The sequence below is a fragment of the Gymnodraco acuticeps genome, unplaced genomic scaffold, assembly GCF_902827175.1.
Source record: "Gymnodraco acuticeps unplaced genomic scaffold, fGymAcu1.1, whole genome shotgun sequence".
Taxonomy (NCBI): domain Eukaryota; kingdom Metazoa; phylum Chordata; class Actinopteri; order Perciformes; family Bathydraconidae; genus Gymnodraco; species Gymnodraco acuticeps.
In genome coordinates, this window is record NW_022989810.1 from 1,379,047 (window position 1) to 1,402,972 (window position 23,926).

General features: G+C 41.6%; 1 protein-coding gene across 2 annotated transcripts in view; it reads left to right on the forward strand.

Annotated features, from left to right (window-relative positions):
• Nucleotides 1-17,496, forward strand: part of dyrk1b (dual-specificity tyrosine-(Y)-phosphorylation regulated kinase 1B) — a 43,386-nt gene extending 25,890 nt beyond the window's left edge. For both annotated transcript variants that reach the window (XM_034228577.1, XM_034228572.1), the window contains exons 2-13: nucleotides 9,096-9,259; nucleotides 10,253-10,372; nucleotides 10,832-11,020; nucleotides 11,504-11,651; nucleotides 12,182-12,331; nucleotides 12,503-12,639; nucleotides 13,481-13,627; nucleotides 13,784-13,924; nucleotides 14,167-14,287; nucleotides 14,865-15,047; nucleotides 15,169-15,272; nucleotides 15,718-17,496. In XM_034228577.1, the coding sequence (XP_034084468.1) occupies nucleotides 9,191-9,259; nucleotides 10,253-10,372; nucleotides 10,832-11,020; nucleotides 11,504-11,651; nucleotides 12,182-12,331; nucleotides 12,503-12,639; nucleotides 13,481-13,627; nucleotides 13,784-13,924; nucleotides 14,167-14,287; nucleotides 14,865-15,047; nucleotides 15,169-15,272; nucleotides 15,718-16,233 (2,025 nt within the window). In that variant the 5' untranslated portion in view covers nucleotides 9,096-9,190 and the 3' untranslated portion in view covers nucleotides 16,234-17,496. The remainder of the gene's footprint in view (nucleotides 1-9,095; nucleotides 9,260-10,252; nucleotides 10,373-10,831; nucleotides 11,021-11,503; nucleotides 11,652-12,181; nucleotides 12,332-12,502; nucleotides 12,640-13,480; nucleotides 13,628-13,783; nucleotides 13,925-14,166; nucleotides 14,288-14,864; nucleotides 15,048-15,168; nucleotides 15,273-15,717) is intronic.
• Nucleotides 17,497-23,926: the final 6,430 nt, after the last annotated feature.

Sequence of the window (23,926 nt, forward strand, 5' to 3'; positions counted from 1 at the left end):
TTGACACATTCTGTGCCGCTTTGCTAAGGTTTCAAAATATATTTACATGTCTGTTAAAACATTCATTTGTCCTTGTTAATCAGTTGTTTTCATTTTTATTTTTTTATTATATTAGTAAATTCAGCTTGAAATAGTGTAATAATAATTACATGCAAAAAGCATTAACATATGTAACATATGTTACAGACAAATCTAGATTCTATAGTATCATTAAATGTTATTGTTTTCAAGAATCCCATGGTCCAGTTCCAACTGTTCCTCCTAAATCCTGAACCCTCATAGACTTTATCAATGTAGCTTGAGGTCTCACCATATGTGAGGGCTACCAAAGTCGTATAATGAATGGTACATAACTAAGTGAAATCCTGCTTCCTGGACATGCAAATATTACACTGTATTATGTTTAATGAAGTGATGTTTTTGCTGATATGTTATAAAGTTCTGTCAGACTAAAACAAATTTGATGTCACATCTGACCATTGTAAGAGAGATATTTAACACATAGTTCTGGTACACTACATATACGATTAAGTTTAGAAGGAAAACATCTTGCCGACCTCATCAATGATTTATTCTAAACACTTAAAAAGTCTGTGACGTAGTCCTCAAACTCTGATTCCACGGTGAGACGGCCCTGAGCCCTCACAGGAGTGATAGTCTGTGAGTTCACAAGGAGGCACATGGGGACCAGCCCCATCTGTTACTCATGAGGGTCTATCACAGCAGCTGTCCCATCATGTTTGCTGTGGTAAACTACTGTTTATATATAAAGCAACTGGTTGTCAACTCTGTTCCATCTACATCATCACTACATTGAAATACATATAAAAAGTGTCAGGTTCACCTTTTTTTAATTTTTTTAAATGTACATAACTAACTTGTCATACTAGTAATTATATTTTCATTCTGTTGAATATGCTGATCACAGATCAGAATAACACTTATTTTTATTGACTCAAAGCACTCATGTCAACGGCTGGGGTTGGATTAAACTGTTAGTTTAATTTTCAATGGGATTCGTAGTGGTCATTCTACATTTATAAATGCAGGCTTATGTCGCCTTTTTGTCTTTTATTCATTCCATTCACTTCACCTCATATTGGTACTCATTACTGGATATGTCATACTTTCTATGCAATTCCAGATACAGATCCAATTAGTCACCCTTACTCAATTATCCCTGTTTTTGGTGGTTATGATGGCAGTTATTTGTTTTATGAGTCCTACATGGTCAGTATTGGTCTCCATTGTGTCACTCATTTTCTAATTCCTTAAACATAGTATTTTGAAAAAAAAATGTATTCAGTCAATATCCTTCGACTGCATCAATGAATTGACTGTTACCTGTGATTTACTATGGCCTACAGAGTGTGCAGTGCTCAACAGAGCCCGGGACTTTTATCAAAGCCAAGAGGTGTGACCATAGAACACTTGTCTAATCTTTACACTGGCTAAGGAAGGGTAAAGGCCATATGATCGTATATGTGCAGCAGTAAATCAGTTCCTTTGTTATAAGAAGAAAAAATAAATCCCCCAGATGACGTAAATGCATCAAATGACAACCAGCATAGTGAATGCATTATATGGAAACCAGCATTATATAGAAACCAGCTACAATGATTTATCGATCCATCAGTCGGAGCAGTTATGGATGCAGGCGCAGTTTAACTTGTATCAATTATGATAAGGGTTATTTTCCTGCACAGAAAAGTGTGTTGTTTCTATATATAAAATAGCTGAATGACACGTCTGTAGTAAATGGTTTTACTCTTTATTTTCCATAAAAGCGAGTTTGTTAATAGCAACATAAGAAGGACATTTATAACCGTAAATGACGTGGCTTTATCTAAAAACCGGACAGCACAAGTAGTCACAGGCCTACGGAAAATGAATACCCAATTTCTCTGGTCTCCCTTTAACATAATTTCCAGAATATGGAGAAAACTGGGATACATTTCATAACCGTATTCTCCCTAAAATATAAAAAAAAGATTGCAAGCTGAAATCATCATATCATATCTAATCTGAGTGACTACTGGGAATACTGATACTCCCAAACTGTCGGCTGTAGTTATAACGTTTTTATTTAGCATTTTTCTGATGTCAGTAGTTAAACTTCCTTCTCTGCTGTGACTTGGGTCAGTCTGGCCTTCAGGGTTGCAGACAGCACAGGGAAGAGCACTGTCAGACCAGGACCAACCAATACTGTCAAAACTAAGAGGGGTAGCAGTGCCCTCTTCATACATAGATCAATCCTGGCTCTGACTTAATGTGATTGGCTGAGTCGTTTTCAGTTTTTTTTTTTTTATTTCATATTGAAAAACATGATGTATCTGAGTGTGTGTGAATGTGCGAGCAAGTGTAACTATTTTAGCACTCTAATGTATGACTGCATGTTTTGCAAGTAAACTGTGACTTAGTGTTTTTGCCTGGCGGGGCTTGTTTTTGATTCAGTGCGGCGGTAAGGTGGCTGGTGTCAGCATGACACCCTAACTAAAAAACAGTTTTATGTTGAAACTACTGCCAAAATATATTGGGCCTCTCAGTCCTGGGTTGAATTTTAGTCCCAGTATATCCCTTTTCGCTGCTCATGGCCCAACAACTTCATTAACATTACAATGTGTGTTAATGGGCCCTCGGCCATATTTATATAGACAGGTCTCCCTCCCTTGCCGAAGGACCGTCCATTTTGCCCTTCGTAAAGGCACTCGTCAGGGCTTCTTGTCAAATCGTGTCATCTTCGTCTTTACTTCGTCTTTACTTCGTCTGATCATCGATGCCATCGGGCATTTTTCGCCTCACGAAGACAATACGAAGGAAAGAAGAAGCTGCCCGATTGTCTTAGGAAGGCAACACGACTACGTGAAGCCCCCGCAATGCCGTCGTGTAGCCATCGTATTATAGTACGATGACATCGAGATTGCATTTATTGCACAACAAAATCATGTAAACATATTATGTAAATAACCCAATTTGTGTTCTGTGAAACTGAAAAGGATATTACATTGTTTTTGTTACTTTCGTTGCAGTTGTATGTCTTAAATGTAATTTAGGTTAACTTCCTGTTTTATTTAGATGCTTTTATTTTGAAGGCGAGTTTACGCTGTTGACAGGAAGTTGTTGTTGCTATGGAAACAACATGACGGAGATAAGTAATATCTTATAATCTACATGTAAAGACGGAGAAAGTAAAGAATAAAGTGTATGTTTAAATGTTAGCACCCCCCGAAGAGGCACAAGCTCTTACGTTGAGTCTGGATACATTCTAAATCATCAGTAATGTATATGACCATATTTCTGTGTGTGGTTCGGGTGCCATCGTGCGGCCTTCTGTAGGCATCGTACTTGCTTCGGCTGTTGCTTGGCTGTTGACCAACTTCGTGCGAAATTCACAATTCCATATTCGTGTGTCCATCTGGTGTCAATTTCGGGACAGTGTGACAGGGGCTTAACCTGAACCCTTTTCATTTGACTCATTTGACAACAAAAAAATAAACATTGATAGAAGACTAGAAAAAGTTAAATCTAAGAGTCCAAATGCTAAATGAACTTGCTAAAAATGATTGGGCTACAATTACAACTGAGGGGCCACAAACATAATTGAAGTTTCAGCAACTAATGTCTGTCTTGAAAACATCATGTGAGAAAAATGGCCTAAACTTAGCTGGTTTATCTGTTTTTGTAGAGGAAGCGCTCTCTTTTTGTGAAACCCTGCAAATAAATAAACAGGCGTATTAGCAGTGGAATCAAGACCCGACCTATCGGGAAATGGGGAGTCTGGGATTTATGAGGCATTCAGCTGTCAGCTGGCTGGCCCACGGCTGGGAGCGAGAAACCTATCTGGCTGTATGTGATTACCAGCCTTTTGCACAGTATGTTGTTAGATTTTAACAAAATAATAACAAAACCTGCAGAAAAAGTCCATCCCTCATTCCCTCCACATCTGACATAACAAATATACTCTATTTTTGATCAATAGAGGTGTGTTCACACAGGTGTAAAGGCTGTAGTTGTACTCGCACTACACATTCATGAACAGGATCCAAAGCATGTAATTGTGCACCCTTTTCTATATCAGACATTTTCGGCTTGTGCATAAAACTGATCCAAAAGTCTTTCATTGTGTAGCCTTACTGACACTAACCAGAGAAAACACCAAATTCAGACAATTAAACAAAAAGGAAAACTTGTAGTTGACACACGTAAACAATGCCAAGTAGTAGTTTACACTACATAGCAATATCTTTTTTCTTGGATGTATATTGCTTTATGAGAAAGAAAAAAAATGGCACAAACTGGCATTAATCCGAGAGCAACACCGCAATAAATACTGTATGTATTTATATCATATTACTTACTACCAATAAATGTGTTAGGTAGTTAATTGTACCTATACCTTTTACGTGGGGATTTATCCTTCCCTTAAGGCCCCTCCAATCAAAATGTGTTCTTACTGGTACCTCCCTTTTTATATGTTTGTGTCTCAGTGAACACAAACAGCCTGTGTACCAACAGTACACATGTTTGCTGTTAACTAACTGTGTTTATACGATAGCTACGTCTCTGACTTGCTGCATCAAGTATCAGGTTTAGAACAAGTGGGAACATTTGGATGAAGATGAAATGCTCAGGTGCATCTTGGGCTCACTCCACGCCTAGTGTGTATCCATGTGCATTTGGATCCTTGCCCTTCCTTGTATGCACCTGCTGTTTAGTCTGACCATATCTTTAGATTGCAGCTCCATGTCACTCTTTACCAAGAACTGTCTTACTGAGTATGTTTATATGGGAACTAGTGTCTTTGTTTTGATCTGGATTATTTACATATGCAATCTGGTTATTCATTACCCTGGATACTTCATTCTAACTGTATCCATCTTTCTGATCACCTTTGTCTAGTTTTCCCTTCAAGTACACCAGGTCATTTAACAAATGCAGGTTCGTAAACTACAGTATCCAAATAATTTAGTGTTAGCCTCAGAGCCTTAATGGGGGAACATGTTATCAAGTTTAAAGTTGAATGCATCAGTTGGCCTTTGAGAGCTCAATTAAGAAGTTCCACCTTTTGCTCTTAGAAAATGCAGGTTAACATTTTGGGCTTTATATACAGTTGTAAACACATTGGTTATGTTCTGTATATTACACCTATGTAAAAAATATCCCTAGTTTTGTTTATTAGTTTTGTTGTAGGCTGTCCATTGTTCTATAAAAGGAAACAAAAATGTTTCCTTATATATAGACTAGAGTTCAGAGTCAAGAATGTCATTGTACAGGGAAACTTGATTTAACTGTGCATATGACAATTAGCGTTTACTCTTGATAGGAATGGTGATTACCTGATCAAAAACAGTCACAGCCACAAAGGAAAGAAATGCAACATATATATGCCTTAATTAAAATGTCCTGAAGAGTCAGAGTTAAAGCATATTGTCACTACATTGATCAAGCTATTATTATCTCAATTAGCACCGCTTTCTTTATGATGGACGCAAGCTTGGGCTGAAGTGGTATTGCATTTGAGTTGTACACACCAGTAGTAAAGAGACCCTTCTTTGTGGCAGTGTTGCACAACTGTTGGTCCCCTCTGTTGGCTCAGCATTGTTTTTCCTCGTCTAACATCATGTGAGCAGGCAGTATTAGTTTGTGGCAATACTCTGCTGCCTGGAGTGACTCCTAACTGTTGCCCTAAATATTGTTGCATAATAATGTAACAATATTTAGCATCAACACAACATTGATGGAGATGTGACAGTCTGCAGAAAAAGAGAAACATGTCTCTTATAAAGACATACTGAGCAGTCATCTGATCAAAGTCAGGAAAGATGGGAATAAGGGATGATGAATAGAGGAGAGAATGATTTTGAGGGGTTGAGGGGTTTGAGATGGGAGGAAGGATGATGAAGGAAAGGGGGAGGAGAGAGTGGCTGGTAGGGTGGGTTGGGTTGCTAGGGGAGAGTATGTCAGACTGCTGCTGCTGAGAGCCTGCCTGCTATTGGAAGCTACTTGCTTAGCAGGAGAGAGGCGGAAGAGGAGAGAGAGAAGTAGCTAATGAGTATTGTAGGCTGGTTGCTGAGACAGCACTGGGTTTATTTATAGAGTGCTGGCCAGCCAGCCCTTAGATACCAACAGCGAATCAGCTGACAGAGAAAGAGGGGGCCCCGGCCAATGGCAGCGCAAGAAGGGGGATGCCAGATTGAGGAAGTGCTGTGAGTGCCTCTCAGTCTCTTAAAGAGACGGTGCAGATTTCTCAGTACTAGGCAGATATTCTCTCTCTGTGTCATATCTCTGAGCAGGCCAAGACCGGAGCACCACAACAGGCCCAGAGACAGTGATTGGACTACCCTCTCTATCTTATATCACACAACACACAAATACAACTCCATTTAGCCACAGAGCTCTTAAATTAAATTCATGTGTGGCAAAAGCTATTGAATACTGAATAGGAACCTATAATACGTGTTAAATGTAATGATTGATAAAATATAGCCCTGAAAATCTCTTTTCCGTAGACTGTTCTAATCGATCTATTTATTGATTTTATTTATTTTTTATCTACAAAAACCCAGTTTTGCCATGTAGGGCTTTCCACAAGAGACCCAGTACAGCATGTGTTATCTGCTCTGATGTTGTCAACCAGCTTGTTAGCAGGGCCCATCCATGCTGGACTTCTCCATGCTGCCTCTCAATACAATCTTTATCCACATAGATATAGATTTACTGTAATGACAAATTGAGCAATGCCCTCTAGTCTTCCAATGCAACTGCACCCCTGTACATGGTTTAAGCACGGTTACCAAGTTTGAAATGTGTTTCCTGGCACTTAATACCAACAAGACAAAGGATCTTATTCATATTGGAACTGAGGTTTAGCATGTTGCCAGCATCAAGTCGTCCACATCTCCAAGAACCTCTGTTGAAGCCTCAACACCTTAAACCTGGTCAAACACGCTCACCCTCAAATTCTGCTTTACCACTTTTTGCACTGGTTCGATCCCTTATTCATTTTGAGTCTTAGTACTTGTATTATGGCTGGTTGGTGCCAATTATCAACCGTTTTTTACAACATGTAGTTTCAGATTTTGCATTGCTTTGAGACAACCAGTTTCCATTCCTCACTTTAAACACCTCTTCCAAATGGATTTGTGAAATTCATCATCTTACCTTTGATCAGATACAAATGATGAGATGATTGCTGATAACCAGTTGTATCATCGTGCCATTCCACACAACAGACCATACTACTACACTGCTATGTTGCACATCAGTCTATATATCCAGAATCATGTAACCATAAACTAGTTCAAAGTGAGTGCCATATTAGAAGTTGATATTTAGGCACATTTATAAATATTGTTTTTCCCATTTGTTGTTGGTATTTCCCAGCCGCCAGAATGGAACCATCACGCCTTGAAGCCTTTAACAGTCATTCACAGGTTGCTCATTCAGACAGAGGCTGCCACCTCCATCACTCCTCCAGTCCAGCAGCTGAACTGGAGGAAGAGAAGTGGTCAGCAGCTCAGCCACTCCCTGTCCACTGTAAATCAAAGCATCATTCATTATGCAGTAAGCCTCTCTGTATTCTTACTCACACATGTCCTTTTTTGGTTGCTAGCTCACTTGCTATGTGAGGTTGCAGAAAGTGCTTGCACTGGCTGATACATTGAAATAAACAGATAACATATCAATCCTTATCATATCATCTGCTCACTTGCCCTTGAGCCATGATGCTCGCACAAACTACCGGGTGTGCGTTACACATCCACCGTCCACCAGCATATGCTTACGTTGAAAGGTCAAAGAGCAGCTGATACTGCTCACTGATTGGCCATTACAAACTCTGGCTCTGATTGGCTGTAGGAATGTGTTGATTTTCCACCTCTTTCCTGAGAAAGATGCAGCCTTGTTGTGTTTGCTTTACAGGAAGAGACACAAGAGATACAAAACTCAGCCACTATCATGTGGTTTTGTTGACCACATGTAGCTTTGGGAGTGGTTCTCTTTGCTCGGCCCAGTTGTGGCCCAGCATGCTGAGGGGCTGAACTCGCATAAGAAGCCGGTAGAGATCACTGATTGGTTGAATCACTGTTTCAGAAGTCTTACATTTCAGGGATATGGGATAATGGTGCAGACTGTCTGTGGCTGCCTTTTTGGTGTGCTTAAATGCAACTTTTCATTTACAGTATTATTTGCCACCTCGTAGCACCCGCAAGATTAATCTTAATACCATCCAGATCTTGAATAAAATGTTACTAAACAACAATTCTGCCATGTCAGTGTTAGAGGGATGACCTGTTTACGATACTGGTACTCTTTTGGTACACTCCTTTAGTGTTCACTTCCTGTCTGTCTTTTTCTTCTGTTCCCTTTGAATGTTTTCTGACAACTGTTTGTTTACCACAGTCCACATTGACCAATTAGAATCAAGTATTTAACCAAGCCATTTAAAAAGAAGTGGAGAGAAGCTAATTATCATATTATTAAAAAAATAAAATGGCCTAAATATATATAGGGCTCTAGAGCCGTTATCTCTCGGATTTGGGATCCTCCTGTGCTTGTTTTAAATCTGTAGAAAAAAACCTGAAAACAAAATACATTTATGGATTTGGGAATTGAACAGATGTCACCATCGGATATTCATTTGTTGTTTTAGCTTTGAAGTCTTCAAAGATGTATCAGTAGTGTATGCCGTCTGTTGGCTGAGTAACGGGAGAGGTCAGTACAGAAAGGTCAAATGTGTGTTAGGTGTCATTTTAAATATCACTTTGCAGGTTTTTTGATGACAAGACTAATAACGATGATATAAAAGCAAATCAACTCAGATGTTGTAGCTGCCAGGATCGGCTGGAGCTTTAACAACTTCTCCTCGCTTCGATTTTGTTACGTTTTTTGATAAATGTGTTGTGCCCTTTTGGAACCTTGGAGCTTTAGGATTTGTGTTGTAGAGTATGTATTGCCAAAATGTCAAATATTAGCGAGTGACTTTTTCTGATTGGTTGTGGGGAAAACAGAACAGCTACGTGTCAACGATGGAGGCAAATGATTAGAATGTCTGGGGTTTCCCTCTCTAATCATCTCTCTCTCTCCCCCCCCCTCAGGTGTTAGCAGCTCAGGATGTCCGCCCACCTCCTCCTCCTCCTCCTCCTCCTCCTCCTCCTCCACTGCCCAGGGATTCTCCCTCGCTGAGCCAGCCATGACCAGCCAGCACACACATACACACCCCTCCTTCAGCTCCATCCACTCCATGGCCGAGCAGCAGCAGGTAACACTCACACAGTGACTACCTGTTTCACCTGTTGATCGTCATAGCAGCACTGCAGCAAGAGCGATGTGTTTCAATTATTTTGCATGTTTTTGATATAGAATTTGTTGCCAAGCTACTGACAAGAGACTGCTGCAGTAAGATCCTCAAGGGAAAGGGCTATATGTCATATCTTTCATTGATTTACTCTGCTAAAGAACGACTGTTGTACTGGGCAGAACGTTTGCAAAGACGATAGCCTCTACTAGTTAACCGGATATATCTATATACCTAAGTGTTACTGAAAAAGGCCAAAATACTTCTTGAATTTTCCTAAAACAGTCGTAGTAATCTCAGAAACGTGATCAAACCATATGATATGTAAATAAAAGTATGTATTAGTATAAAGCCATCCTTGGTTGTTCCATAACAGTGGAAGTAAAGTCCCAATGAAGTATCTATGTACACATGGTTCACTCAGATGTGTTGCTGCCTGGTGAAGCTCATGGAGAACAAGAGCACTTTTCCTCTTGGAGCAGAGCAACTTCTTGTCCTCCAGGAGTCATGGGAATTCGCTTATCCCATCAACATGTGATCTTTGGATTGGAGCATGTTCCACCAGCTGCAGGCGCAGGGGCTGCAAGCATTTGACTCCAACAAGGTTTCATCTTGGTGCCTCTTGTGGTTGCTGCAAAGTGTGTATGGCCAGGACTGGAGGAGCAGCTTTTATCTGGAGAGGATACATGTGTGTGGCATTATGGTGGTGTCAGCACCTCTAAAATATAAAACCACAGCATGCTCTCAGAGGAACACGTGATTTCTGATCAGGTTGGGGGGGTGCATGAGGGGCTCTAAGGAGCAGATGAAGAGGGGTTCAGGCCCTTAGCTGACAAAATTGCTCAGCTAAACTTATCTTTGTGAATATAACAAATGGTCAGTAATGTCCTGATACCGGCCCGGTTTCAAACCGTACCAATATGAGTCGTGTGTATGAACTGCTGCTGTCCTGTGCAGGTGCTGTCTGATATGACCATACTCCAGCGGAGGATCCCCCCCAGTTTCAGAGACCCTGCCAGCGCACCACTGAGGAAACTCTCTGTTGACCTCATCAAAACTTACAAGCACATCAATGAGGTATGACACACACACACACTTTTCTGGGTTTAAACACAATTTTAGGTATTGAAAGTATTTACCTTTTTTTGTGCCATACGAAATGAGTGCCTGCCAGATATTGTATATGTTGGCTATACAAATGCAGGTCCCTGCCACCTTGGGTTTTCCTTGTCTAAGGAAATATATATATATATTTAAAGTAATTCTTAAGTCAACTATAGAAAGCAGACCTTTACAAATGCTATTCCCTTAAAAAGTAGAAAATGATCCTTGTTTCCATCACAAATTGTTACGGGTTGTTCCGCGGCCCATGCTACACGCCTACATCATTTCCATGAAAATTGGGACAGTCATTTTCTCAACTCAGCTGATTTAACCGGCTCCTAGTCCCTGAGAAGAATGATGGTAGTTGGAGGTTTGGGGTCTTTTAGATGGACTATGAAGCAGAACAGGGTCCTGATCTGTTCTAATCCCCAGGTGTACTATACTAAGAAGAAGCGACGGGCCCAGCAGGTCCCTCCAGAGGACAGCAGCACCAAGAAGGAGAGGAAAGTCTACAACGATGGCTATGACGACGACAACTACGACTACATTGTCAAAAATGGAGAAAAGTGGCTGGACCGCTATGAGATAGACTCGCTGATCGGGAAGGGCTCCTTCGGACAGGTGAGGCGAAAATCTATCTGAAGTCAAAAGTATTTGGCAGCAGAATAAACTTAAAGTACCAAAAATAAAGGTACTGGTGTGTAAAAGCCCATTTTAAAATCATATTTATTCTATATATCATATCATATTTTGACTATTGATGCATCAATGTGCTCATCAAAGCTAACAATTCCTGCTAGGAGCTACATTTGATTACTTTTGATACAGCTGCTGGATATTTGAACCTATAATTATACACCATCATTTGTATTGTGAAAACCAATACAAATGAAATCAATAACAACTTCAATTAATAATAAAAAAACCCGCCCTGCTAAATTATTATGTTAAACAAAGGAATTGTTAGCACAGTGGAAAGTGGGACCATTCACTGTAGTTGACTCCACGGGTTATATACAAGGCAGGCTCCAGTTTTGCTGCATCGAATGAAGGAAATGCAAGATTCTGGCATGGCGTGACGAATGTGTTGATGTGTGTCTGCAGGTGGTGAAGGCCTACGACCACCATGAGCAGGAATGGGTCGCCATCAAGATCATCAAGAACAAGAAGGCATTTCTAAACCAGGCTCAGATTGAACTACGCCTGCTGGAGCTCATGAACAAGCATGACACTGAGATGAAATATTACATAGGTAAGAAGGACACAAAAAGGGTACAGGGGTCAGAAAAGCACTGTTTGACCCCAACCAGAACTTTGAAGAAGGAAGCTCAGCAATATATTATAGAAGTACGCAAAACAATAAAGCGATATCAAGGCTTGTGTACTGTAGTCGGATGACGTGTTTCTCAAATGCACCTCAATAACGTTGACCCACTGATAAGGACTGCTTATATAAGATGTTAGTTATACAGAATCCCAACATTGGAATCAGGGAGGCCCTATTTGGCTTTTTGGTATTCCCTTTCCTGTAGTGTGGTATATAGACCATTTATTTAACACATACTATGACAGCATAACATACTGGTTGGGGTCAAATGTATTATGAAAGAAAACATTCCATGACCCCTTACCTCACCTTACTTGGAAATTAGGAATTCAAATAGCATTTATATATGAAAGCCAGCACTCCAAAAGTCTGTGTTATTCAAAGAAAAGATTTCAAAGTTGTCCTGTACTCATGCTAACCTCCTTCTTTGTCTCCCTTCTCCTGTCTGGGTGCAGTCCACCTGAAGCGTCACTTTATGTTTAGGAACCATCTCTGTTTGGTGTTTGAGTTGTTGAGCTACAACCTGTACGATCTGCTGAGGAACACCAACTTCAGAGGCGTCTCCCTCAACCTCACCAGGAAGTTTGCACAGCAGCTGTGTACAGGTGGGGAGCCTCCACACACTCATGAGTCACATGTGCTTTTAGCTTCTCGTTGTCTGCCCCCGAGTGGCGGAAAAAAAGAATGCACTTCTTCATCACATCATAAAGAAAGACTGTTGCAAATCACATTCAGTAGGTAATAATCAAATGATTTTGGGTTTCTTTTATCCACAGCATTATTATTCCTGGCCACTCCAGAGCTGTCAATCATCCACTGCGACCTGAAGCCTGAGAACATCCTGCTGTGTAACCCCAAGAGATCTGCCATCAAGATTGTGGACTTTGGATCCTCTTGCCAGTTGGGGCAGAGGGTGAGCAGCGTTCATTTGTCAAAGTGCATTTATTAAAGTCTATGTATTAAATCGGTGTTATTCCCTGTGGCGCGTGCTTGCTGGGGGAAGCTCCGCCCCCCGGTGATACTCATCATTTGGGTTAGAAAGATCAATGAATTCAAGTAACACTACAATACCTATGTCAGTATAAAATCAAACATCTGTTATGGTTTTGTACAAAATCATTTGACCTTTTTTTGGTCTAATGTGTTTTAAAATTCTGCATTTCGGTCATTTGTATTTGAGTAAATCAGCAGTATTTTGTGTCTATGGAAAAGTTCAATGCACAAACCAAACAAAAACAAAACAAAAAATTGTGATGAACTAAGCTCTAATATGAAGAGTTCAAGAGGCAGCAACAGACTTCACTGTCGCTCTGTTAATGGAACATGGCTCCTCCTAGTGGACAGCTACTGAAACAGCAGGCAACCAGAGTTGGGAGGGTTACTTTAAAAATGTAATCTGTTACAATTACTAGTTATCTGTGATGTAAAATGCACATAAATAATAGAGAAAATAAATATGAATAGGATGTTTTTTACTTAAATGTATTATGTAGAACAACAGAAAAATGTGACCTTAGAAAAGAAGAAACCAAGATATTTAGGATCAAAAATGATTTTATTGATAGGACAACCTGCCTTTCATTCAGCATATTCAGGCAGCAGTCTATACACCAAAAATGAAACACATGAGCACATACTACAGTTTAAAAAAAGCAGAAATAAAATCTAGCTCAGTTTTAGTTTACAGTTTAAACTTTAAAAAAAAGCTGCAAGGTATAATAACATTACTGTGTTCATGTCTGTCCTCCTCTCAGATCTACCAGTACATCCAGAGCAGGTTCTACCGCTCTCCGGAGGTGCTGCTGGGCATGCCCTACGACCTGGCCATCGACATGTGGTCTCTGGGCTGCATCCTGGTGGAGATGCACACAGGAGAGCCTCTGTTCAGCGGCTCCAACGAGGTGAGCCCTCAATATTAACTCTGCATTTAACTGTTCAGAAGAAAAGTTAGTGAAACAACTTACAGGAGGAAGTGAAAAATGGATATATATTTGTATTTAGTATTAGAAGATTAGACACATTCTCCATGTTGACATGCGTTTGTGTGTGTTTTGTAGGTGGACCAGATGAATAAGATTGTGGAGGTGTTGGGGGTTCCACCCGCCCACATGCTTGACACGGCCCCTAAAGCCAGGAAGTATTTTGACAAGCTGTCAGATGGCCTGTGGACAGTGAAGAAGAACAAGGACATCAAGAAGGTATCTGATCCATTTCAATGTTTTATTCAAAGGTCAACTCACTCTTCAAAGTGAACAAGTGTGTGGGTGCTGCACCGTTGTTTTTGTGAGAAGTTTATCAAAAACTATACATGACAAATCTATATTTTGCAAATATGTCCATGTTTCAGAGCAGCAAGTACCTCCCTTATCATGTGTGGTGGTAATGGAGCCTGAAATAATTTGTTTCTGTATCTTAACATTTGTGCATGGTGTGTTTCCAGGAGTATAAGCCCCCGGCCACGCGGCGTCTTCATGAGATCTTGGGTGTGGAGACTGGAGGCCCAGGGGGCCGCAGGGCAGGGGAGCCGGGACACGCCCCCTGCGACTACCTGAAGTTTAAAGGTGAACAACACACACTGAGGGGTTCTATTTACATCCATATAAATACAATCAATATGGCAGTCAAATTCCAGATGAATGACGAGGAACATTTTTGGGGAAGTCATTGTTGTCAGGCTGCGTTACAGACAATCACCAATGTCCACATGTGCTACATGTGCAGCAGGAATAGAAAAGAAGTGGAGTCCATCCTTTTTCCTAAATACTGTGAATTCACTAACAAAGTTGAAGTTAAATTAATAGTTTTTCATTGTTCCAGGTGATAAATTCATTCAAATGTCAAATGAACACCCATAATCGTCATTGAAACACCACACACACCTGTGTGAGCTGAAGACACATCAGAATTGAAGGGCTGCATTTAATTTAGACAGTAGATCTCATCCAAAATACATTTCTGAGTCAGTGTGTGGAGCAGCAGTGGCTCATCTCTTTAGCCAGTCAGGAGCCAGAACAAAGCTGTTCATTAAGTGGAAAGTACATTTTGTCAAAAGCTTATTGGTCAACACAATGTGCAGGTAACATACTCCATATTGACTTAGTTCCTGTGGCTAAATATTATCCTCATCATGTCCCGTAGATCTGATCCTGCGCATGCTGGACTATGACCCAAAAAGCCGCATCACGCCATTCTACGCCCTGCAGCACAATTTCTTCAAGAAGACGACAGATGAAGGAACCAACACCAGTTCATCGACGTCCACCTCTCCTGCCATGGACCACTCCCATTCAACCTCCACTACTAGCTCTGTTTCTAGCTCTGGTAAACACACAACTACAACTAATCAGCTCTGGGAAAACGATTCATCATAAAAAGTAGCAGTGTGTTCTGCTGTGCCGTGTTTTGTTGTGTTTTATTTAACCTGGCTCTGTTTTGTCTCTAGGTGGCTCCAGTGGTTCTTCCAATGACAACCGCAACTACCGCTACAGTAACCGCTACTACAACTCTGCTGTTACACACTCAGACTATGAGATGACCAGCCCTCAGGTACACACAGCTCACACACACTGTCCTGGAATACACTCACAGCAGTAGTGAAATATAGCACTGCCATCTAGAATACCACATTTTAGTTTAGGGATATATTGTGCAATATTTAAAGAGTAATCGAATTTTGATCTCATTAATAACAATGTGGTTAAAAGTACCAAATGTGTAAATGAATTATGGACAAGCCTACCATTATTTAGCAACCTTAGAATACTGGAGAAGGGAAATTGAAATGTTTTGGAGTTGCAAAAATGTGTGAAACAACACCTCATACTGTACCATAAGAGAACAGAGATAAAAACACTGACCACATGGTGGAGCTATGATGCCACTCAACCCTCAAATAAAAGTGACCCTCTTGTTGCTCCTGAGCAGGATTTGTCCCCACAGCAGATTGTTGTGTTGCTTTTAGTTTCTTCATGATTGCATCTCATCCCCCCAGGCTCCCTCCCAGCAGCAGATGAGGATGTGGCCCGGCAGTGATGGTGGAGGTGGGGGTCAGGACCCAGCATACACCCAGTTGCTGCTCCACAAGCCGGCTGCCTCCCAACAGCACCAGCGCCACTTCCTGGATGCGCCCCACCACCCGCACCCGACCTACTCCCACCACGGGAACGGTGGGCGTGGCCTGCGGCAGGGCGGACAGACGGGCATCGGTGGAGTGGGGGGCCAGCAGGGATCCCCGCCCCAGATGAGTGACAGCATGGATGTGGGCGTGTCCCTAGGGCTGCACCACCTGGGGGCGGTGTCTTCCATGGAGGCCTCTCAGTTCGGCTCGGCCTCCCTGCCCCTCGCTCTGCCAATCGGACTGTCTGCCTTCCGGACTCGGACGGCCCCCACCGCCCCAGGGCCACAAGCCCCGCCCCCTGAGGACTACTACCCTGCGTCCAACAACAATAACCCCGCTGGGGGGGGCAGAGGGAGGCCGGACTCAGACGAGGGGCCAGCCAACTCTTGATAAAACCTGAACCATGCCCTAAAGCCATACAATTTTAACTACAACTACTACAACTACACACACAGCCAGAGTTCAGAGACAAAGAGGTGAACTTTGTGCTGCAGGAGACAGTCTGTACTGCATGAGAGGAGGAGGAGGAGGAGGGGGGGAGGAGAGGGAGAGGAGGAGAGGGAAGAGGAGGAGGATGCTCCGAGAACTCTCCTTTTATCCCGTTTTAGTTTTTTGTCTTTTGTTGCGATTGTAATTGGAAAGGAATGATTGTGACAAGTTTGTTTTTATTAATATTATTATTATTGTTGTTTAATATTATTTGATTTTTTCTCGGGTTTGAGGAGTTGTGTGTTCTACTTGGTTGTTGTTTAAGCCTGGAGAGGAGGAGGAGGAGGAGGACGAAGAGGAGGAAGAGAGGAGCCATGCTTTTCAATTTGATCTCCATTCAGATCACCTGTTAGTTCCGGCATTACAGTTTTCCATATTAACAGTCAACACACACACACACACACACACACACACACACACACACACACACACACACACACACACACACACACACACACACACACACACACACACACTGTTGCATCAAGAAGATAGAGGCTGGTGTGAAGGGAGGAGACGGCACCACGTGTGGTTTGGGACTCATGGATGGTCTCTGTGTTGAACTCTTCTTCTCCACCTTTCTCTGCTGCTCCCCCCCGGCTGTGACAGAGGACGGAGAGAGGGAGGGCGGTGGAGGGAGGAGAAGGTGGCAGGACACTCGTAGGGATCTCCTTCTCCTCCTAGTCCCCCCCCCCGTCCCTGCCCTGCTTTCTTCTTTCTCTCCTCCTCCTCCTGTTGTTTCTCCTCCAGACAGCTCCTCCTCTCTGTGCTGCTAATCACCATGACAACTGGTCCGGATTGCTGCTAAAGATCCAACACAGATCAATAAAGAAATAAAAAGAAATAGAAACAGAAATTTAAAAAAAACTTTTTAACCCTTCTGCTTAAGAGAAAAGGATAAAGTAAGAACCACTGCATCTCAATGTATTTATTACTATTTAACAAGAAAAAACAAACTGAAAGTAACCCTTTTTTCTGCTCTTCTTTGTTTGGTTGCCTTCTTTCTGCAGGTGAGCTCTGATTGGCTATTGTAACAGTGACAGTAACTGGTGACATGGGAATGCCACCGGTTGTGGGGGCTGGGTGGAGGGGAGGGGTTTGGGGCAAAATAAAGTTGGATATATAATAAGAATAAAGAGTATACTTTTGCACACCAAAGTTAAACAAACATCAGATCTCCGCTTTTCTTCCTACTAATCTGATCCTTTGTTCCTCCTGTAGACTGCGAACTGTGGCCAAAGGTCCTAGGGAGTGTTCAATATTCATTAAAGATAAGATATAACAAAACAATCACAACTTCAATACACACTCAACCAATGTGCCCATCAGACAAAGACTGGTGAAACATTGTTTAAGGAAGAATTCATCATAGAGGCCCCATAACACTTCTATAGGTTTCCCTCTCCTGTAGTGTGTTATATACTGTAGGTTTGTGTGCATGTCAATGGTCTGCAAAGGCTCACAACCCTGTGTTCCCTCCAATGGGAGTTTCTCTCCCACACTCTCCCCCCCTTCCTTAAACGCCTTCATTGGACTCCTTTGTTTACTTCTGTGACATCATACGCTCTGGTTTCAGACAGAGGGTGAAAAGAGGTGCTGCAGCACAGGCAGTATGAGAAAAATAAAGCTTTTACATTCAAATAAACTTATCACAGAGGCAAAAAACACAAATATGAACCTGAAAATTAGCACAATATGTCCTCTTTAAATTGATCAGATGGCCACATTTCTTAAAGGTCTCCTATCATGCAAAATAAACTTTTTGATGTCTTTTATACATAAATATGTGTCCCCGGTGTGTCAGGGAACTCACAAAGTGGCGGAAAACAAAACCCTCTCTCTTTTCCTCTGTACCCAAATCTCTAAAAACGGGGGTACAACGGAGCTGATCCAGATTTGCTGACAATATGACGTAATATCGGAAATGTGGGCTGGCTTTACACCCACGGACCGATCGGAAACGTCGCTACAATGCGTGACGTGTTTTGGAAGTAATATGGTCTTTGTTCACATTAGCAAGCATCGCTAACGCTGTACTGGAGAGAGTATGTGTAAAACAGCAGGATATAAAAAGGTACTCACCTTGTTGCAGTGGCGGTTCTAGACCAATTTGACTGGGGGGGCCACTGGGGGGCCAGTTATTTTCTGAGGGGGGCACAATAAATGCAGGACGAAAAAGAGAACTAGACAGTATGAAGTAATTGCGCATAAGAAAACAATGCAATACAGTTATTGGTATTTGTTTCAGTACACTTATTTATTTCAGATATATCTTATAGTTATTACTGTTAGCTTCAGCTTAAGTTATAGTGCAATGTTTGCACTAACACCATATTTATATAAAAATAAAGGCAATGAACAGTTACATCTCTACTTTACATAAGGGTGTCTGCACAATCTCACATTACAGCAACAAAATCCTGCGGTTTTTGGCAAACCGAGTACCAGAAAATATACATTTAAAAAAAAAAAAAACTTTTCATTGTTAGGGGGGCCACAGGGGGGTCAGAGGTCAGTGTTAGGGGGGGCACTGCCCCCCCCCCCCTAGAACAGCCCCTGCCTTGTTGTAAACCCGCAAGAGAAAAAGCATTTGAGCTCTATACTGTTTTAGAAATAATCCTTGATGTGGTTTGGAACACAATATGGCATTTAATCACGGCAGCATTTAGCTGTATCTGAGCAGAGCAGCCACTCTTCTCTCTGGAGCTCAAAGTGTGCTGCTCCAAAGGGGGTGGGGCCAGCATCAGCCCAGTTCAAATGTGAAGCTGCTGACCCAGAATCAGCACTTCTCTAACAGGGTTGAAACAGAGGGATATGAGGGATGTCTAAAATGCATGATCTGTTTGGTATTTTGAGCAAAACACATAGACATGTTTTTATATGTTTTTATATATCTAATCTGAGACCCATAATAAATGCCTAAAAATAGCATAATAGGAGGCCTTTAATGTTAAATACTTTTGGACTTATCTATAGATAAGTCTTCAAATGTTGAAACTCTTAAAGATAGTTGGTCACTGTAGGAATAACATTAAGACGCATACAGTTATTTGCAATTGACAATATTTTGGCGGATTTTGCACCACCTTAGTAACTATTAACTAATGTTTATCATTTATTGTTTTCATGACGCAAATCCCAACGCCTTGTAAGAGACAACAGACAGCAGCAGCATCATTCAGCACAGAACTGATGGAGGAGATAATCTGCTGATAGAAACGAGTCAAAACTGACAGCTATAGGCCTACTGATCTCAGACCAGTGGATAATATTTCATGAACTAATTGTCAGAGAGAATTCCTGTTTTTTTTGTGACCCAGTTTCCATAGAAGTGTATTAGTGCACATGTAAAATGGTGGGAAGTCTAGGCTGTGTTTATTATGGTGCACACACTGGCAGATTCATCAATACACAGTTTACTGTTTGCTTTACTCACATTTATATCACCATGGTAACCAGAGTAGACCCCTTTGGTAAGCCATCAGCTATCAGGCTCCTGACACAGGCCTGTGGCACAAAGTAGGACCACTGCTGTATATCACCATGGTAATCTATGCTGCACGCTTCAGAGGGTCAGATCAGACCGCTGATATCACATCTGATCACTGCTAGAATCCAAGGATTTTCTAAACCGGTTTTAAAACATGGATTTTTAAACTAAATAGTGCAGAATATGAAGATTATTGGTAATAAGAGGTAGAATTCTTGTGCATTATAAGAGAATAACACATACTGTTAATTTCTCCCTGTTAATGTAAAAGGAACATTTTGGTCAAAGAGGTTGCCTGGCATGAACTAAGTTTATTTTTCTTTTGGCATCATGGCGTTTATTGTCATGTTGTGTCTCTTTGCGGTCATTTGATTACCTTGAGACCCACAGCCTGTGCCTGGTTAGCCCCTCTAGAAATACATCAGTGGCTTACTTATAATATTTGGTACTTTTTTATTCCTTTTTACTGCTACAAGAATATCACCATTTTGTCCCATTTCCAATTTCCTTCTTTAATAAAAGGCAATCATTGTGTCCTGTATACGAAAAATGATATTGATCAATTCAATTGTCCCCTTTCCTACTTCCTAGCCCCCAAATGTACTTCCTTGCTCGGACCACCAACATCTTTGAACTAGACCTTCATGTTGATCTGGATTAGAGAATGCATGTTGTGGGTTTTAACGCTTTTGCGGTGACTGACAGACAAACAGACACCTGGCAAATAATTCAAACTCCCTCTGCGGTACTTCCTGTTACAGTAGGTGTTTCCAGGAGCACATATTTTTCCTATTTTTCATTTATGAATTTGATTAAAAGCGGCTCCTGCGGAGATCACAGCCCATGTTGTCATGGGATGACATAATGACCTCAGAATCTCAGCATGTTATTGTGAGGACCCCTCTTAGCACTTGGCAATCCTTTACAACAAAAAAGGAGATCATATCTATAATAGTAATAGTAATAATATAGCTATATAATGAAATAAGAAACACCACCTAACTCACCAAACGCTTAAATTATTTTTCTACTTTTGATCAGATTCATTTAACAGTAAAGAGCCATGCCCTAGTTACCAACCCCTATGCTGATAGATCAGCACAAATAGAGGCAGGAGAAGAGAGAAACTTGCTCTTGCTAATTGGAAAAGGAAGCTGGGAAGAAAACCAATGACTACAGGATTGCTGGGAATATCCAAGTTCCAGGGGTGTAGAATTGGGTGGACAATGAAGGAATGAACAAATAAATACTTGCAGCAATAATTGGAATACAGTGGGTTGAAGAGATCAAACCTGATAGTGTGGTGATATGCGCATACTCCTTGTACATCTAAGAAAGCAACCAGTCAGCTACTACTGTCAGAGAAGATTTACTTATTGAACTAAGTCATAGTTTCTTAAAACTTCACATGAGGGCCTTAAAGGGTGAGTTGGGTGATAAACTAGCGAGAAGTGCATTGCTAAAGGAAAACATGTCCAGTTTCACTTGAAAAATTGAAAAGGAAATAAATGATTGAGAAGAAAGTAATGGAAATGCGGCAGAACAGGTAGGAGGAAGACTATAAGAAAGAGGGCCAATCACCAATTACAGAAAAATAGTCATTAGAACGATCTTTAAAGAAAGGAGGGAGGAAATAGTCATAACTAGACTCAAATTGAATCACACAGGATTAAATGGCACCATTTTGTACTGGGGAAAAGTGACAGTGAGTGTTGGAACTGTGGAGTAAAGAAAATGTGGGAAATATATTAAATTACACCGTGTTTGAAACAGAAAAGCTAAATGGTGAAGTTTGAGACAATGCCTGGATGAACAGAAGGGGGGGGGGGGGGGGGTTAGGATTTAAGAATTACCAGTAAGAAGAAGAATTAAAACTGCGGTCGCACTTGTGAGCGCAGTGATGAGCGGGCCCTCGCGTCCGTGCGCCTGTCGGGGAGGGCAGCCTGTCGTCCCGGCGTCAAGCAGACGCGCGCGAGTCCTGGGAAATGAGCCGTTTCTCATTTCTATAATTGTTGCGTCCCAGACTCCCAGGTCCTCCGGCAGCGACCCGGAAACGGATGTCGGCATGCCGTCTCGAAGGAAAACAAATGTCTCTAAAGGCTCGTCGAGGATTTATTATCGAGGAGGCTGTCTGGAGGAGCCGTAACCGAGGATACACTAATTTAGAGGAGAGAGGAGTGTCTCTAGAGGAGTTATAACCGAGGGTACACTGAAGTATTCTCCTGAGACGATTTCAGCCAACAGTGATGTTTAAAAGAGGTGTGACGCATGGCTGGACTTCTGTCAACTAAGCACAGCTCTGCAAAGTGTTCCCGTTGTGATTATAAGTTATTTGAGATGATCAAATGTGCATCAGACTTTCTGCCCTTTACAGTTTGTTTACTCACTAATCACATGTCCCCTGGATGTTAGGCTATTTTTTTTCAATACAACTGCTTTCATTGTGACGCGATGTTTACAGTGAGAACAGCTGCTGAGGTCAGTGCAGAAAGCAGAACAGTGTGTATAATATATATTGCTCAATAATATATGTACCAGGCCTACATTTCACACGTTATTTGTAGGCTTTAGGAGATATCTACAAATAAACAGTAGGGTTAAGGAGTGTATAGGTGTCTGTTGTAATGAATATGCCGCCAGCAAAGGGCGTTGTTGGACTGTGTGTGTGTGTGTGTGTGTGTGTGTGTGTGTGTGTGTGTGTGTGTGTGTGTGTGTGTGTGTGTGTGTGTGTGTGTGTGTGTGTGTGTGTGTGTGTGTGTGTGTGTGTGTGTGTGTGTGTGGTGTGTGTGTGTGTGTGTGTGTGTGTGTGTGTGTGTGTGTGTGTGTGTGTGGTGTGTGTGTGTGTGTGTGTGGTGTTGTGTGTGTGTGTGTGTGTGTGTGTGTGTGTGTGTGTGTGTGTGTGTGGTGTGTGTGTGTGTGTGTGTGTGTGTGTGTGTGTGTGTGTGTGTGTGTGTGTGTGTGTGTGTGTGTGTGTGTTGCTCCGCCCGGCCAGGTCTCAGTAGCTTATCTGCCCTATCCTTGGTCACACCTGGTCCCATTCTCCGTTAGTTTACGAGGTCCTCGTTTCAGCTAGCAACTATTTGCTTCACAATTTAGCATCACATTGGATATGGGCAGAATTTGTGCTGGATTGGAATTTTTTGGAACATTTCCCTAGGAGGAGTTTGCAAAAATGTGCTTAAAATGCATGAGAAACGCACATTGTTGAATATGGCCAACTTCCTGGGGGGCGGGGCTAATAAAAGCACATTTGAAATATGTCCGCAATCATAAGAGAAATTTGTATACAGCGTTTCGTGAATATTGGAAAAAGTATAGGCGAGTAGTTTGGAGTCATTTGGAGTAATTTGTGACATATAATTGGTCGAAAATGGTACATTCTCCGTTAGCCTACGAGCTCCCCGTTTGAGCGAAGGACTATTCCTTCTCAAAATAGCATGACATTGGATATGCGCTGAAGTTGTCCTGGATTGGAATTTTTCCGATCATTCCCCTAGGAGGAGTTTGCAAGAATGTGCTTAAAATGCATGAAAAACGCAATTTTTTCAAAATGGCCGACTTCCTGGGGGGCGGGGCTAATGGAAGGCAATTTGAAATATGTGTGCAATCATAATAGTAATGTGTATACAGCGTTTCGTGAATATCGGAAAAACTATATGCGAGCAGTTTGGAGCAATTTGCGCCATATGAATCGTCAAAAATGGTGTATTCGCTGTTAGCTTACGACCTCCACGAGTAATTTTTCAAAAATGTGCTCCTCAATTAAGTATCATATTGGATAGGGGCTAAACCTGTCCTGCATTGGAATTGTTCTGATCATTCCCCTAGGAGGAGTTCGCAAGAACGTGCGTAAAATGGCTGAAAAACGCACATTTTTCAAAATTGCCGACTTTCTGGGGGGCAGGGCTAATGGAAGGCAATTTGAAATATATGTGCAATCATAATAGCAATATGTATACAGCGTTTCGTGAATATCGGAATAACTATATCCGAGTAGTTTGGAGTAATTTGCGACATGTAAATCGTCAAAAATGGTGTATTCGCTGTTAGCTTACGACCTCCACGAGTAATTTTTCAAAAATGTGCTCCTCAATTAAGTATCAT